The sequence below is a fragment of the Ursus maritimus genome, unplaced genomic scaffold (genome assembly GCF_017311325.1).
Source record: "Ursus maritimus isolate PB19 unplaced genomic scaffold, ASM1731132v1 scaffold_28, whole genome shotgun sequence".
Taxonomy (NCBI): Eukaryota; Metazoa; Chordata; class Mammalia; order Carnivora; family Ursidae; genus Ursus; species Ursus maritimus.
The window spans coordinates 6,349,368-6,364,877 of NW_024425341.1; the positions used below are offsets into that span (position 1 = coordinate 6,349,368).

At 45.3% G+C, this 15,510-nt stretch overlaps 1 protein-coding gene across 1 annotated transcript; it reads left to right on the forward strand.

The window, feature by feature from the left end:
• The first annotated feature begins 824 nt into the window (after positions 1-824).
• Positions 825-5,022, forward strand: GOT1L1 (glutamic-oxaloacetic transaminase 1 like 1). The gene is made up of 9 exons (XM_008686594.1): positions 825-939; positions 1,620-1,801; positions 2,111-2,222; positions 2,465-2,574; positions 2,796-2,888; positions 2,982-3,132; positions 3,835-4,000; positions 4,494-4,636; positions 4,874-5,022. Exons 1-9 carry the CDS (start codon positions 825-827, stop codon positions 5,020-5,022), a joined length of 1,221 nt encoding a protein of 406 aa, XP_008684816.1.
• The last annotated feature ends 10,488 nt before the right edge of the window (positions 5,023-15,510 follow it).

A 15,510-nucleotide genomic window follows, 5' to 3' on the forward strand; every position in this document is an offset into this window, starting at 1 on the left:
CTGGATCTGGAAGCCAGGCGGGTAAAGGGTATCTGCGAGAGACGCCGGCAGTGTCGACAACAATCACTTACAAAGTTATGTTTAAAAATTAAAGGAGAAAGCAAATCGCAAGACTGATCCTACAGAGGCAGGCTCTTTGCGCCCTTGATTTCCACCATCTACACTTGCTGCTCGGCCACGGCTGAAAGGGTTAACAAATGTAGCCGTCTTGGCTCTAGAACTGAGAGAAAATAGGATTGGCTTACCGAGTTGCAGATTATCCTGTTTCTAAACATAGGATTCTTTATTTAAAATAACTATGGAAGGAAACAGTGCTTTCTTTCTATTCCTTTTAAAATCTGGGGCCCTTAGCAAAACAAAAGTAGAAGTTTTGTGTTTTTTTTTTAATGTCTCTCTCAACTTGCCTAAATGCTGGGTCTGAGGTTTTCACCTCTGCACCTGGCTCCTGGGCTCCTGCACCTGTCTTGCCCTATCTTGCAAGGACTGGCTTGCTACTTTGGATTGGGCAACTGGGGCCCCGAGAAGGCAGTGAATTAGAGAGAGGTGCCTGGGAATTCCAGGTCCTCTCTCCCTCCTTCCCCATCTCTGCCCGCTCAGGGGACCCTCCTCAACTGCCGTGGATTATTCCCATAGCCTTTGGGGATCGCCACCACAGAGACTGGGAATTGTGGGGTTCTGTTGCTCCGGTAACCAGTTGTCTGGTGTCTCTGCATTGGATCTGCCAGGGTTCCGGGAAGAGGCAGGCCTGGCTGGGCCAGGCTTGGAGGAAGGCTTCGGAGCAGGAGTGGGGAACAGCGGAGGCTTGGCTGTACTGTATTTCAGTGATGCCTACCCTTTCGGTGTTCATGGATGTGCCCCTAGCCCAGAAGCTAGAAGGCAGCTTGTTAAAGACCTACAAGCAAGATGATTGTCCTAACAAGATTTTCCTGGCTTTTAGAGGTAGATGCTTTGTGGTTGGGGAGTCTTACAAGACAGTACTCATATCCTGATTGCCTCTAGGAGGACAGTGGGCCACCGCCACAGAGGAATCGGGAGATAGCCAAGCCTCTGCAAGTGGAGGGCTCTGTTCTTGTTAACAGAATTGCCCAGTGGGGAAAAGTGCAAAAAGTGTCCTGGGTCGGTCATTCTGAGCCCTTTGCCCTTAGCTGGGGGCTTCCAGGGATTTGGTAAGAGCTATGTACCTTCCCCTCCAGCTCAATGCTTTGGGGTCTGCATGGGCATTCAGCCTCTTCCTTCTCCCCTCCCCTTCCTTTTCTGTTCTTGAACTAAGAATGGTTCCCCAAATCGACCCTTCGGAAATGCAGCCAGCCCTTGCCACTGTGACATTCGGGGTTGCCTTGTTTAGCCTCACGGGTCTAGAGCTCCCACGTGGTATGTCATGTTTGCCCTTTAAAATGGCACAGGTTTAAAAAACAATGGCATAAGCTTCAGCTGTCTCCTTTAAAAAGAAAAAATTATACACATTCACTCACAGCACATTGTTTTTATAAAAGGGAAGGGAAAAAAGAGAGAAGTTATCTTTTCCTAGGCAACTTACCAAAGCCCCAAGAGAGCCAGAGCCCTGACTCGGAGGCCCCGAGGCCGGCCATCCAGAGCTCGCTCTGTGGCTTCCCTCCCAGTCTGCATGACCAGAGAAGGCCATCCCTGGGTGTCTTCCGTGGTGCCCAAGATCCGACTGCAGATCGCACAGGACCCCTCTCTGAACTACGAGTACATGCCAGTGAAGGGCATGAAATCGTTCACTGAGGCCTCCCTGCAACTCCTCTTCGGAAAGCACAACCAAGTCATTGTGGAGAACAGGGTGAGAGGAAGGGCCGTTTGCTTACTCACCCAGACACAGGGAGTGGAGCTCTGGGGCTGCACAGTCCTTCACCAGAGAGGGGCCTTGGAGGGTTCCTGGCCTTGACAGAGGGGACCCTGAAACTCAGAGTCCAGAGACTTAGTCAGTGGAGGGCAGAGGCAGGATCAGAGCCTGAAGCCCCTGTGGTTTGCATCGGCCCACCCTGCTGATGTACAAGCTCTTTCCAGAAAGAATTCATCTGAATCTGAGGCATACCAGCATCACAATTACTCTTTTAAAGAGTGCCTTCTGTTTATTTTCTGCTGGCAGGTAGGGGGTGTGCACACGGTTGGTGACAACGGTGCCTTCCAACTTGGGGCCCAGTTCCTCAAAATCTGGCGTAAAGATTCTCAAATAGTTTACATTATTTCTTCTAAAAAAGGTGAGTATTAGGCAAAATGGGGGTGACAGAAGGTCCCTCTCCTGTTCCTGGGTCCCACCCCATTTGTAATCTTGAGTGTTGCCCTTCTCGCTCTCTGTCATGAGCAAGATGGTGGACAAGCCAAGTATGCTTGTCCTTTTCCTGTTTTCGTCCCACCTTCCGTCAGTGACCCTCAGACCCATGCTCTGGCACGGCTGCCTCCATTTCCTCTGTACCAGCTGGAGGGGGCTGTGTTCCCACAGAACCCTACGGACTCGTCTTCCAGGACATGGGCTTTACAGTTTGTGAATACTCCTTCTGGGACTCCAAGCAGCTGTGCATGGACCCCAACGTGCTCCTCGATGTGGTGGAGGTAGAGGGGCCCCACTCAGAAACTTCTCCCCAGACCTGATTGCAGTTTCATTTTCCTTTTGTCCCCTCCACCCCCGTTGTCATGAAAGGCCTTTCCCAGGCTTGGATTTGCCTGGTCCTTTAGTGTAGGAATCAACATGGAGGATGACTTCTCCTCCATATGCCCTGGTGCCCCTCCCACTTGGTAGGGGAAGTGCCTGATGAGACAGTGTCTACCTGCAGCAGGCCCCGCATGGCTGTATCTTTGTGATTGGGAACATTGGTGACTGCAACTTGACACAAAGTCAGTGGGCAAGACTGATGGCCAGGATGAAGGTGAGCCCAACATCCGCCCGACTTTCCTCCCTCTCGCCATCTACCATCTCCTCCACCAACTTCATCCTTTTCCCATCCTCCTTTCTCCTACAGAGCAAGCAGATATTCCCATTTTTTGACATTCCCAATCAAGGTCTGTCCACCGGGGACTTGGAAGAAGATACTGGATTCTTACAGTACTTTGTGTCTCAAGACTTTGAGTTCTTCTGCAGCCAGTCTCTGTCCAAGACTTTTGGCATCTATGGTATGATATGGGCAGAAGGGGAAGGGAAGGCCTCGTGCTGAAGTGGTGCCATAGCCACGGCACAAACGATGTGCTTGTTATCTCCTACTCTCTGGACAGAGCGAAGGCCTCCAGAGAGAGCACCATGGAGGCAGAAGAGAAGAGCTCTGAGCTACGAGTCAGGTTCTGTGGTATTGTCTCAGCTCAGTTCCTAAAACTAGCTACTAAAACTGACTCCAGTTCTTTTTAAAAAATGTATTTATTTATTTATTTGTTTATTTGTTTGTTTATTTTTTAGAGAAGGCAAGAGGGAGGAGAGGAAGAAGGAGACAGAGAAGCTCAAGAGGCTTGATCTCATGAGATCAAGACCTGAGCCAAAATCAAGAGTCAGACACTTAACTGATTGAGTCACACAGGCGCCCCAAGACTGACTCCAGTCAAATCATTTTGCCCCTTTGGGCCTCTGTTTCCTCAGCTGTAAGATGACGGGGAGGGCTTAGTGATCTTTCAAGTGCTTTCCATCTTTGAGAGTCTTACTTCTAGCTACTTTTTCTGGAAGAAGAGCTTCTGGCAACTTCCTGGGGCCTGGATACCTTCTTGGCTAGGCTGGGAGGAGGACCTGGTAGTCCAACCCTCTCTTCTGCAAGGTTGGAGGTAAAGTCATAAGGGAAGGCCCTGGTAATAGAGACGGAGACTGAGGGGCTGTCTGTCCCAATGCCGCAGATGAAGGAGTAGGGATCCTGGTCGTGGTGGCACTCAACAACCAGCTCCTGCTATGCGTCCTCTCCCAACTGATGAAACTCACCCAGGCCCTGTGGCTAAACCCTCCTACTACGGGTGCTCGCATTATCACCTCCATCCTCTGTAACCCTGCTCTTCAGGAAGAATGGTAAGGGCAAAGGGTGGGGGCAGGAAGGGATGGCAGAGAATCTAGACATACGTATAGACTTCCCATTCACAGGATTCTTCCTGCCCCATTGCCTCCTTGACTCCACTCATTCATCAACATTCGCTGAGGACTCATTGTGTACCAACAGCAGGGGCTGTGCCAGAGGTTGCCTTGCCTTGCCTTGCCTTGCCTTGCGGGAGTGGGCAATAGGACATTCTTTTTGGACACAGTCTAATGAATTATTTGAACTCTTCCAGATTGCAGAAGACTAGGCAGCATCAAGGACTTGCTACTCGGGCAAAATTGGCCTGCAAGCCTACTTGGCTTGCTTAAATTAAAATGGGCTGAACCTCCTCTCCCATCCTGGGCTCCACTGGTGTGCCCTCAGTCACTGTGGTTGGGCTTTTGAAGGCAAGAAGAGTGCAATGGCAATAAGGAGGTTGACAGCAGGGAAACCACATGCTTTAATTTCTTGCTGTTTTTTCTTTGGCAGGAAGCAGAGTCTGAAAGGGCTTGTAGAGAACATCATGCTGATTAAGGAAAAGGTGAAGGAGAAGCTCCGGCTCCTGGGAACCCCTGGCTCCTGGGATCACATCACAGACCAGAATGGGCCCCATAGCTATCTGGGACTCAACTGTAAGTGTCTAGGAGGGGGTAGCTCCCCCTTTTCTGACCTTGGGGTTATATTTAAACATTGAACTTTCTTTGACCGGGTGACCAGTACCTAGCTTCACCTCAGAGTTGGATTCAAGAGGAGTAGAGTTGCTTTAAAGACCCTTCTGGATCCCCAGAAATGCTGACACTTCCTATCCCCTGTAACCCACCCTGGGCTAGAGGGGAGTTTACTAACTCAGACCCTGGGATTATCACCAGCCCAACAGGTGGAATACCTGGTCAAGAAAAAGCATATCTACCTCCCCAAGAATGGTCGCATCAACTTCACCTGTATCAATGCCTACAACATAGATTATATCACTCAAAGCATCCATGAGGCTGTCCTCTCCACCAAGGGCTCGGAGTAACATCTTCAAAAAATCGATGACTCCTGGTCGGAATAAAAAGCTTTAATCTTTGCAAAAATTCCGTGCTGAGTTTTCATTGCTGCAATTCATTTCTCTGCAAAGCACTCTCTCTTTCCACCTGTTTATGAAGCATTGGTCTGGCCTCAGCAAAGAGAGGTGAAAAAGGCCCAGAGTAGAAGTGAATGTCTATCTTCAATGACCACCTCATATTTATTGAACACCTACTATATTAAGGCCCTGATCTGGTGCCTCAGTTTGTTGGGGCTGCTATGCCAAAATACCAACAAATTCAGGGTCTGGTGACGGCCCTCCTTCTGGTTCATAAACAGCGCCTTGTAACTGTAACATAACACTGTGGAAGAAGCAGGGGATCTCCCTAGGGCTTCTTTTATAAGGGCACTAATCGAATCATGAGGGCTCTGCCTCCATGATCTAACCGCATCCAAACACCATCACATTGGCAATTAGGTTTCAACATACGACTTTTGAGGGGACACAAACATTCAGATCATAGCATCTGGGCATCAAAGGGAAGGCAAAAAACCAGGTACGATCCAGTCCTTTTTCTCCAGAAGCTTACAGTCTAGTTGGGAGATGAGACTTCGTCCAAAGAAAAGTTAAGTAATATTTCAAGGTTGAATATAATGAAAAGTCACATAGATTATATGGACAGTAAATATGTCAAGAATTTAGAGAAGAAAAACCTTAACATGGGCCAGAACGGTTGGGGAAGATCTCACAAGGAACTACAAATTGGTTTGGGTATTGATGGATGGCTAGGAGTAGTGATAATAGTGATAATAGGTAGAAGGGATCTAGAAGGGTATCCCAGGCAGAGAGCAACCTGAGCAAGGGTTACTGGCAGGATCATAAGATATGATTTTTTATTGGGCATCTGCTAATATATGGAACTCTGAGAGCCCCCAAGATACTAAAAGTTAAGACAGTTGCTCCTCTTTTGGTGGCCTCCACCATAGCTGGGGAGACACAACTTACATGGTAAAAATGTAGTTAAGAATAAAAGGTAACATGGGACACCTGGGTGGCTCAGTGGTTTAAGCATCTGCCTTCGGCTCAGGTCATGATCCCAGGGTCCTGGGATGGAGCCCCGCGTTGGTCTCTCTGCTCCGTGGGGAGTCTGCTTCTCCCTCTCACCCCTCAACTCCTGTGCTCTCTCTCTCTCTCTGTCAAATAAATAAAATCTTAAAAAAAAAAAAAGGTGACATGTAATATGTGTTAGATGAGTGTCAGTAAATGGTTAACTCAGGAGGACTCGCTTGCTCAAACTGTGTACATCTCAAAGGTCTTTGGGACTGGCCCTTGACTGGTTCCTGGGAAATGAACTCTGAGCCCTTGGAGTATCCTGCTTGATAAAAGTGGCTTTGTATGCCCAAGATCTTGAGACATGCTTGACCTCTGGGGGCCGGAGATTGAGTGGTTAAGGTCAGTTACACGGGCACTGCATGCCTAGGTGATTGACCCCCAATAAAACTTTGGATCCCAGAGTTTTGGTACCCCTGATTGGCAACACTTTATACACATTATCACACATTGGTGCTGAATTGAGCTCTGTTTGTGCAGGATTTAGTGCAAGGATTTGGGCAAATACAGTGCAAGCAAGCTTCCTTTCATTCCGTGAAGACGGTTCTTACAGGGCAAGCAGACAAATGATCAGCCTCATGGGGTTGGGCTTCAGATCCCAAAGCCTGTCTGCCAAGACTAGTGGGTTCCTGCCTGGAAAATAAATAGTACCTTTCCCGTAGATTGTGATTCTTAGGCTAGGAGGCAGAGCCTCTGTCTCCTCATAAGTGAGGAGGATTGCAAGCAAGTTCAAGGAGCAAGTGGAGCTAGCTCCTGTTGCTTACAGATGGATTTATCTTGAGTCCCTGTGCTTCCCCACAGATGCAGGTTCTTCTCTTAGGTCTTAGGACCCCTCTTTTTGTCCTTAGTTTTTAAAGGGCTTCTAGCCTCAGTGTAAGAAGAACTCTAGAAGAACCCTCAGTGCATGTGGGTGGCGCATCCTAACCATTCCCAATGGTGCGTTAGCATGAAAATAGAATTTATTCAACCAGGTTTTCTCAATCTCTAGGACTCTTGCTTTTGGAACCCAAGCCATCGGTCTGCGGACAATCCAAGCAGGCTCACTGAGGGTCATGTGGGGGTCTTTTGACCCCGGCCCTATTGGACATCCCACTGACAGCCAGTATCAACCGCTGGACATGTGATGATTCCAGCCTCCAACCTTCAAGCCATCCCAGCTGATTGAATGAAGCAGTGATAAACTGTCCTGCTAAGCCCCTCCCTTATTACCAATTTATGAGCAAATGAAATGCTGTTATGGAGTGATTTATTACACAAGCATAGATACGTGGAACAGTTATTTTGTCTTTTAAGTCTTTATAGTTTCTTCTTCCATGTTTGTTTTGTTGTTGTTTTGTTTTTTTCTAATCTTGTGATTTTTTAAAATCGAAGAACTGGGTCTTTTGTCCTGTAGGGTTTCCCACGGACTGAATTTTCCTGATTCCATTCCTGTACTATCATGTAACTGTTTCTCTGTCACCCTGTATTTCTTGAAAAACAGAATTTAAGATTAGAGGCTTGAGCAGATTCAGGTTTATGGTTATTATTCTTTGTCTTAGTAAGGTCACTTTATAGGTGGTGGTGGTGTGTTTTATCAGGAAGCACATGATCCTAGTTGCTTTTCTGTGATGTTAGTACTTATTGACCATCATTGCCTAGTCCCATTAATTCATTAGTATTGCAGAATGGTGATATTCTAAGTCTAATGTTATTCATTCATTTTTTAGCTAAAATACTTTTACAAATAGGAATTTTCTCTCACCGTGATTTGATGAATGTGAGCTGCATTTTATATAGGAAAGGCAGAATTAATGCTTGATTCTGTCTCACCATTTACCAGTTTTTAGATCAATGAGTTATTATACTAGCATTCTCTAAAGGTGATTGATGAGGTATTTAAAAAACTGTTATGAATTTATGGGTTTAAGCCTATTTTACATGTTTAATTCCACTGCAAACATGACCCTTATTGATATTAGAAATGTCCCTTCTTTTACCTGTAGGAGCCAATTCAAGTTAGTTTCTGAGATCTTTTGATATATCCCTTGTACTCTGTAGCTTCTCTGCTTTCTGGCATGACAAGATGTTCCAGGAAAATTTTGAACATCTTCTGTCCCAGACCTGCAATCAGTCATTTCTCAAAGGAGCTGTAATCACTTTTAGCAGATAAAAATATTTATAACACCATAATCTGGGCTCTTAAAGTGTTCATTGCTGCTGGATTGGTCATCATTTCCAAGCTTTTTCAGTAACATGAAATACATTAAGTGCATACTGGTATTCCAAGCACAATTCAGAACTTCATTGTTTTTACCGACCCCATTAATTTTATGTCTCCTTACGATCTCCTTGCTCTCATGCCCCAAATCCCAGTTTTTGACAACATCAATATAATTACTTGCTTTAACTGACACTACCCACACAGTAGCTTCTGAACAATAATACCAATACCAGTACTGATCTGATTACTAAAAACAGTTAAAAATATTTTTTTTGCACAGTTTTTGTCCTTAGGCTATATCCTGCTGGGGATATATACCTGAATTACTTGTTTTAAAGACACTTAGAATAGTTCCTCTGTGTGGTTATGCCATCAATTCAATCTACAATTGAATTCATTTGTTTTATTTCACTGTTGCTTTTAGAGAATACTTTTTACTTTACTCTTCTTTTATGATTATGTAAAACACTTACATGGTTCCAAAGTCAGATCTACACAACGAGGCGTATTCAAAGACGTTTGTTTGTTTGTTTTTTACTGTACCCTCCATGCTACCCTCTTCTCCCTTGTAGATAACTTTTGTAAAAGTTTTTGGTTGGTTCTCTCATTTTGTTTAAAATGGTAATCAAATATCTATGTGCATCTATGTAAGTGTTCCTAACTTTTCTTAGGCAGGAGCCTATTAAGCATATAAGTAGTATTTCATTGGTTGATCTCAAATTTAAATGCTTCAGCCTCAAGAATATCTACATGTACCCTATCCAGATCCTGTGTTCATTGGCTTTCATCTTTCCAGACTGGAGTCTAACTTTGTAGTTTAAGTCCATTCATGTCATGAGTAACCAGTGAGATTCTAACTAGATGTGTATCTTTGACTAGTCATTTCCTTTTTCGGGGGCTCATTTAATAAATGATAGGTTGGAATAAAATTTTCTCAAGATCTTTTTTTACCTGGAAACTTTACTATTCCCTAGACTTTCTTTAGCTGGTCATGTTTTTCTTAAATTTCTTAATGTAATTTTTAAAAATTATCTTAAATTTTTTCTTCTCTCTCTCTCTCTCTCTCTTTTTCATTTTTAGAGAGAGAGACAGAGCATGTGAGAGTGGTAGGGGGAGGCGTGGAGAGAGAGGGAGAGAAAAAATCTTAAGCAGGCTCCATGCTCAGGGTAGAGCCCAACATGGGGCTCAACCTCATGACCCGAGATCACGATTTGAGCCGAAATCAAGAGTTGATTGCTTCACTGACTAACCCACCCAGGCCCCCCTTAAATTTTCTTAAATTGTCCAGAATTAAATATATCATCATCTAAACTTTCTTCTGGTACTTAAATTCTACAAGATTATATCAAGAATTTGCCAGGCTGGCTTCTCTAGAAAGCAGCCTTCGGGAATTAGGAAACTTTTGCTCCAAGAAACTCCTGTATCATTTCAGTCATCATCCACAATAAATTTTGAGCCTCCTTTATGTTTTGTATGAGGAATGTTTGTAGCTCATTGGGACACAAAGAGGTATAGGACATTGAGTCGTTTAAATATCATGAAGAAACACCAATTCTGGCCAATAGTATTTGCTTTTGGTTCCAAAAAAAAACACACACACACACACACACACACACACACACACACGTGTTGATTTGCAACATATATGACATCAAGAAAAAGAATACATACCTTGGGGTGCCTGGCTAGTTCAGTCAGTAGATCATGTGACTCTTCATCTCAGGGTCGTGAGTTCAGGCCCCATGTTGGGTGTAGAGATTACTTAAAAATAAAATGTTTTTTTAAAAAGATTTATTTATTTATTTTAGAGAGACAGAGAGAGCAAGTGGGGGGAGAGGCAGAGGGAATCTTCAAGGAGACTTTCTGCTGAGTGTGGAGCCCATTGTGTGGCTCGATCCCATGACCCATGAGATCATGACCTGAGCCGAACAAAATCAAGAGTCAAACGCTTAGCTGACTGAGTCACCCAGGCACCCCACTTAAAAATAAAATCTTGTAAAAAAAAAAAGACCTTGATGGAAAATGGACATACACAAGCAATTTATGAAAGGATTTAGTACATTAGCAAGTAATTTCCTAAAAAGGAAATTTCAACCTGAAAAAATTATTATTCATCATCAATTAAATAATGCAAACTAAAATAATCGGCAAAAGTGTGGAGAAAGATTCAACAGATTATGAGAGTGAAACAGTTAATCTCATCAGCATCTGAGGGCCAGAAATGAGATATATATTGTCTGTGATACTGCATGGGAACTGAAAAATCAGGAATCAATACCCATTTCTCCACTTCTCTTTAAGAGTGAGAAAGTATTAATTAATTATAGTAAGACTGTCTGCTTTTGTGGAATGCCTACTTGCGTAAGGTTATATGGTTTTCTCCAGCAAAATTCAGTTACTTACATGCAGGCTTGGAGTAAGAGGGTAACTGGGTGTGATCAGGACAGGGATCTTGCAGTAAAAAGTGTGACAGAGGAGAAAAAGGCAAGAGGGACATGAGAACATGTAGGCAGCCGCTGGTGTCTGGACCATGGCACCAGGACTGGCTGTGAAGGAAAGTTGACATGAGGGGAGGAAGTGACGTCAATGAAAATGGTGCTGTCAGGACCTCTGAAAATTCTCTCCTCCATACAAGCAATGAGAAACTGGCAAGAATTATCAGAAGCAACTTTTTCATAACTCTGGAAATTAATCAAAGGTTTGCAGCAACCCAGGGAGTGTTTATTCAAGAAAAAACAGCTGACTCTTGATAAGAGCAGTGAGCTTTGTGGGATTTTAACTTGCCATGTTCCCATCCCCTCTCTCTAGCTCTGCATAGTCTTAAAAACCAACAGTGAGGGGCGCCTGGGTGGCACAGCGGTTAGGCGTCTGCCTTTGGCTCAGGGCGTGATCCCAGCGTTATGGGATCGAGCCCCACATCAGGCTCCTTTGCTATGAGCCTGCTTCTTCCTCTCCCACTCCTCCTGCTTGTGTTCCCTCTCTCGCTGGCTGTCTCTGCCTCTGTCGAATAAATAAATAAAATCTTAAAAAAAAAAAACAGTGAAAAACGTGGTGAACGTCAGCCTCCTGGCAGCTCCTTCAAAGCCTTATTCCCAGCTGGTGTGCCTCTCTTGGCATTCCGTTAGTGCTTCTCGCGGTAGAAATTGCACCTAAGTTATGTTCAAATTATTCCCTGATACATCAGTTGTGTTGGAATACATTTAAGTTTTCAAAACAAGAATTATAGCAGAACTGCTGATCCACCAGGCTTTTTAAAAAAATAGACATTGAGACTCGATTCTAAAACTCACGTGGAATCCAAACCACAATGAAATATCACTTCGCACCAGTCAGAATGGCTAGAGTCAAAAAGAGAAGAAATAACATACATATATACAATGGAGTTTACTCGATCACAAAAAAGAATGAGATCTTGCCATTTGCTACAACAGGAATGGAACTGGAGAGTATTATGCTAAGTGAAATAAGATAGAGAAAAACAAATACCATCTGATTTCACTTATATGTGGAATCTAAAAAAAAAAAAAACCCAATGCGAATGAACAAACAAGCAAAATAAACAGACTCTTAAATATGGAGAACACACTGATGGTTGCCAGAGGGGAGGTGTGTCGGGGAACACGTAAAATAAAACCAATAAACAAGCAAACAAATAAATAAATAAAATTCATGTGGAAATGCAAAGGACGTAGAATAGCCAAAAAACTTTGAGAACAACAAAGTTGGAGAACTAACGCTACTTGATTTCAAGTCTTATAAAGCTATAATAATAGAGATGGTGTGGTATCGGTGTAAAGTTAGACCAGAACAGAGTTTCAGAAATAAACACAGACATATATATGGACAACTAATTTTTTTCTTTAAAGATTTTATTTATGTATTTAGAAAGCACAAGCAGGGAGGGGGGAGGGCACAGAGAGAGACGGAGAGAGAGAATCCCAAGCAGACCCCATGCCGAGCGCTGAGCCCAGTGCAGGGCTGGATCCCATGATCTGGAGATCATGACCTGAGCCAAAATCAAGAGTCAGACGCTTAACCGACTGAACCACCCAGGGACCCCTAGACAACTGATTTTTGATGAGATGCAAAGGCAGTGCGACAGAAGGGCTGTAAATGTTGGATATCCATCTGCAATATATAAATGAATAAATAAATAGAACAAAGAAAAGAACTTCAATCCATACCCTGCAACATATATTAAATTTAACTAATAGGATCATAGGTCTAAATGTAAAATGTAAAGCTTAAAAATATAAAACTTGTAGAAGAAAACACTGGAGAAAATCTTTGTGACCTTGGGTTAGGCAACGATTTCTTAGATATGACATCAAGGTATGATCCATAAGAGAAAGAACAAATTCGGATTTATCGAAGTTAAACATTTTTTTTAAATTAAACATTTCTGCTATTTGAAGTCATTGTTAAGAGAATGAAAAAAATCTGCAAACCATATATCCGATAAAGGACTTGTGTCTAGAATATTAAATAACTATAAATTTAGTAATAAGAAAGCAACACAATTTTTTAAATGGGGAAGATTTGAACAGATACTTCACCAAGAAAAAAACAAGGTATACAAATGGCAAAATAAAGCATACGAAAAGATGTGCTCAATATCAGTAGTTGATAAGGAGTCAATAAGGAGAGCCAATAAGGAAATACATATTAAAAGACTGACCACACTAAGTGTTGGTGAGGATGTGGAGAAACGGAAACTCTCCTACAGTGCTGCGGGGGATGTGAAATGACACATCGACTTTGGAAAACATTTTGGCAGTGGTTTAGAGTTAAACACCACTTATCATATGATCCAGTTATTCCATTATTAGGTATTTACCCAAGGGAAAAAGAAATAGACATCCATATAGAATCTTGTGCATGAATGTTCATGGCAGTTTTATTTGTAATAGCCAATAACTAGAAACAACTGAAATGCCCGCGAACAGGTGAATGGATTCGAACAGATTAACAAATTGTGGTACAGCTATGCGATGGAACACGACCTGGAGATGCAAACTGAATGTCCGTATCGAGATACATGAACATGGATGAGTCACAAAACAGTTATGCTGAGTAAAGGAAGCTACACAAGAAAGTGCATACTGTATGATTCCATTTGTATAACATTCTAGAAATGCAAACTAAGCTATAGCAACAAAAAGATCAGTGGTTGCCTGAGAGGGAGGGATTACCATTGGACACAAGAAAGCTTTTGGAGGTATCTTGACCATAGTAATGATTTCACAGGTGTGTACGTATGTCAAAGCCTATCAAATTGTATACTTTAAATATGTGCAGATTATTATGTCGATTATAGTCCACTTAAAAGAAAATATATGGGAGGAGTGATAAAAAGTGAAAAAGTCATGGGAGCCAGTGAATCAGAAGTCTCGGAATCAGAGAAATGTAGAAGGTGACAGTCTGCAGGTGGGAAGTTAGACAGGATTTCAGTAATGGTGCATTTTCTGGTGGAGTTAACATGGAAAGGAATGCATTTGCACTTTTTGTTCTTAGGAGCCTGTTTTCCTTTGTAACCCAGACTAGGACACTGGAAATATGGGTCCTTAGGTTGAGTAAATTGTTCGTATATGCATCTGGTTCTTCCAATGAGTCCAGACTGTAATAATGACCATTACTGTCATAGCTAACCGACGTCGAATGCTTGTCTGGAGCTGTAGTTCTAAGCACTTTACGTCCAACATCTCGCGTCTTGCTGGGCATCATAACGTGCCCAGCCCAGGTCACACAGCTAGTCAGGGGTGAGGGGTCCAGGAGCATAGTGCCTTGACCCCTGCTAGGCATCCAGGCTGCTCCTATCACTCCTTCACTCCTGCCCCCCAAGGGCTGCTGCATCTAACTCTGAGGAGGTACTAAGCACGCAGAACAGGGTCCAGAAGGAGACTGTTCCAGCCGAGAGGAGCCTCCAAGCTCTGCGCGCTGGGAGCCCACGGTACCCCCCTGAGCCTTTTGGAGAACGAAGGGCTGCACAACTGCGTCCCCTCGGGGCAGATACAGTCCTCTGCGCCCAAGGAAAACTTGGCGCTCAGAGGGCTGGTAGGGACAAAGAGATAAAGGAACAGGTAGGCGGCAAGGAAGGGTCAACAGGCTTTCTTCTGCCGGGGAAAGCCGGGTGAAAGTGCGCGCGGCGCCACCAGCTGCTCGGCCGCAGCTGTGGGCGGCGTGGCTGCAAAGACGCCGGGTTTCGCGGCCGAGGCTCCAGGCGGTGTCTGCACAGGTCCTGCGGCTCCGCCCGTTCTGGGGGCAGTCGGGCTCCTCCCCGGTATTGCTGACGGCCGCCGGGACTACGCTAGGACCGGCTTCTTCTCGCATCTGGTGCGTACGTGCTTTGGGTAGGACGCGCCCCGGAGGAAGCATTCCAAAGGGCAGTTATCGACGCACTGCCATGAGCCCTGACCTGCCGTCGGGGAGCCGGATCTTTACGTGAATCCGCCTCTGAAGGGGCCTGGCAACGGCGAAGTTCTCCCCGTAGGGGCACGCGGAGATTCCAGAAGGTTCCATGCATCCCCAAAACGTGCGCCCTTGTGTTAATTCACGGGTGCGGGCGCTTGAGCCCAGCAGTTTGTGGGTGCGCACGCTGAGCTTGACCCAGCATTTCTTCGGCCGCCTTCTCCCCTTTTTCATCGGCAGTGGGTCCGAGCAAGACCTCGTCGTAAAAGAAAAGGAGGTGGGGGCCGCGTCAACAGATGGCTGCGAAGGCAGCTGGAGGAAAGCCCAGCACTGGGGCGCTTTTTCCACGCGGGGACCCCGTTCTCCGCTCTCTGCAGGCAGAGATGGCCCCAGGCTCGGGCCCCAAATCCCCTGTGTGTGCGCGCGCGCGTGTGTGTTGTGTTGGTGGGGGTGACCCCGAGCTTCAGCTGAGAAAAGCTGAGGATGGGGTTCTGGGGCGGAGCAAGGGCACGGCCCCCAGGACCGCACGGACCCTGGGGACTGAAGGCGTGACTTTTGACCGCGCTTCCGACCTCGGGCGCCGGGGCCGACAACCAGCCTGCCGCGTAGGTGGGAGCCCAGGGGTGGGAGGAAGGGGTTCTCTACCCCGGCCTCGCCCTAGAGCCCTGGACTAGCCAGGGCTGGGGCTCCCGTCTCCGAACAAGGATGGGAGAGCGAACCGCGAAGGAAGCCCCACAGCTGGCTCGCGGGAGGGCTGGGGGTTAGGGGTCGGGGTGGAG

Coding starts and splice junctions, on each gene's coding strand:
- GOT1L1 (XM_008686594.1), top strand. CDS start 825: ATGCCTACCCTTTCGGTGTTCATGGATGTGCCCCTAGCCCAGAAGCTA. Junction 940..1,619: donor GATTTTCCTGGCTTTTAGAG/GTAGATGCTTTG, acceptor CTTCCCTCCCAG/TCTGCATGACCAGAGAAGGC. Junction 4,001..4,493: donor CCTGCTCTTCAGGAAGAATG/GTAAGGGCAAAG, acceptor TTTCTTTGGCAG/GAAGCAGAGTCTGAAAGGGC.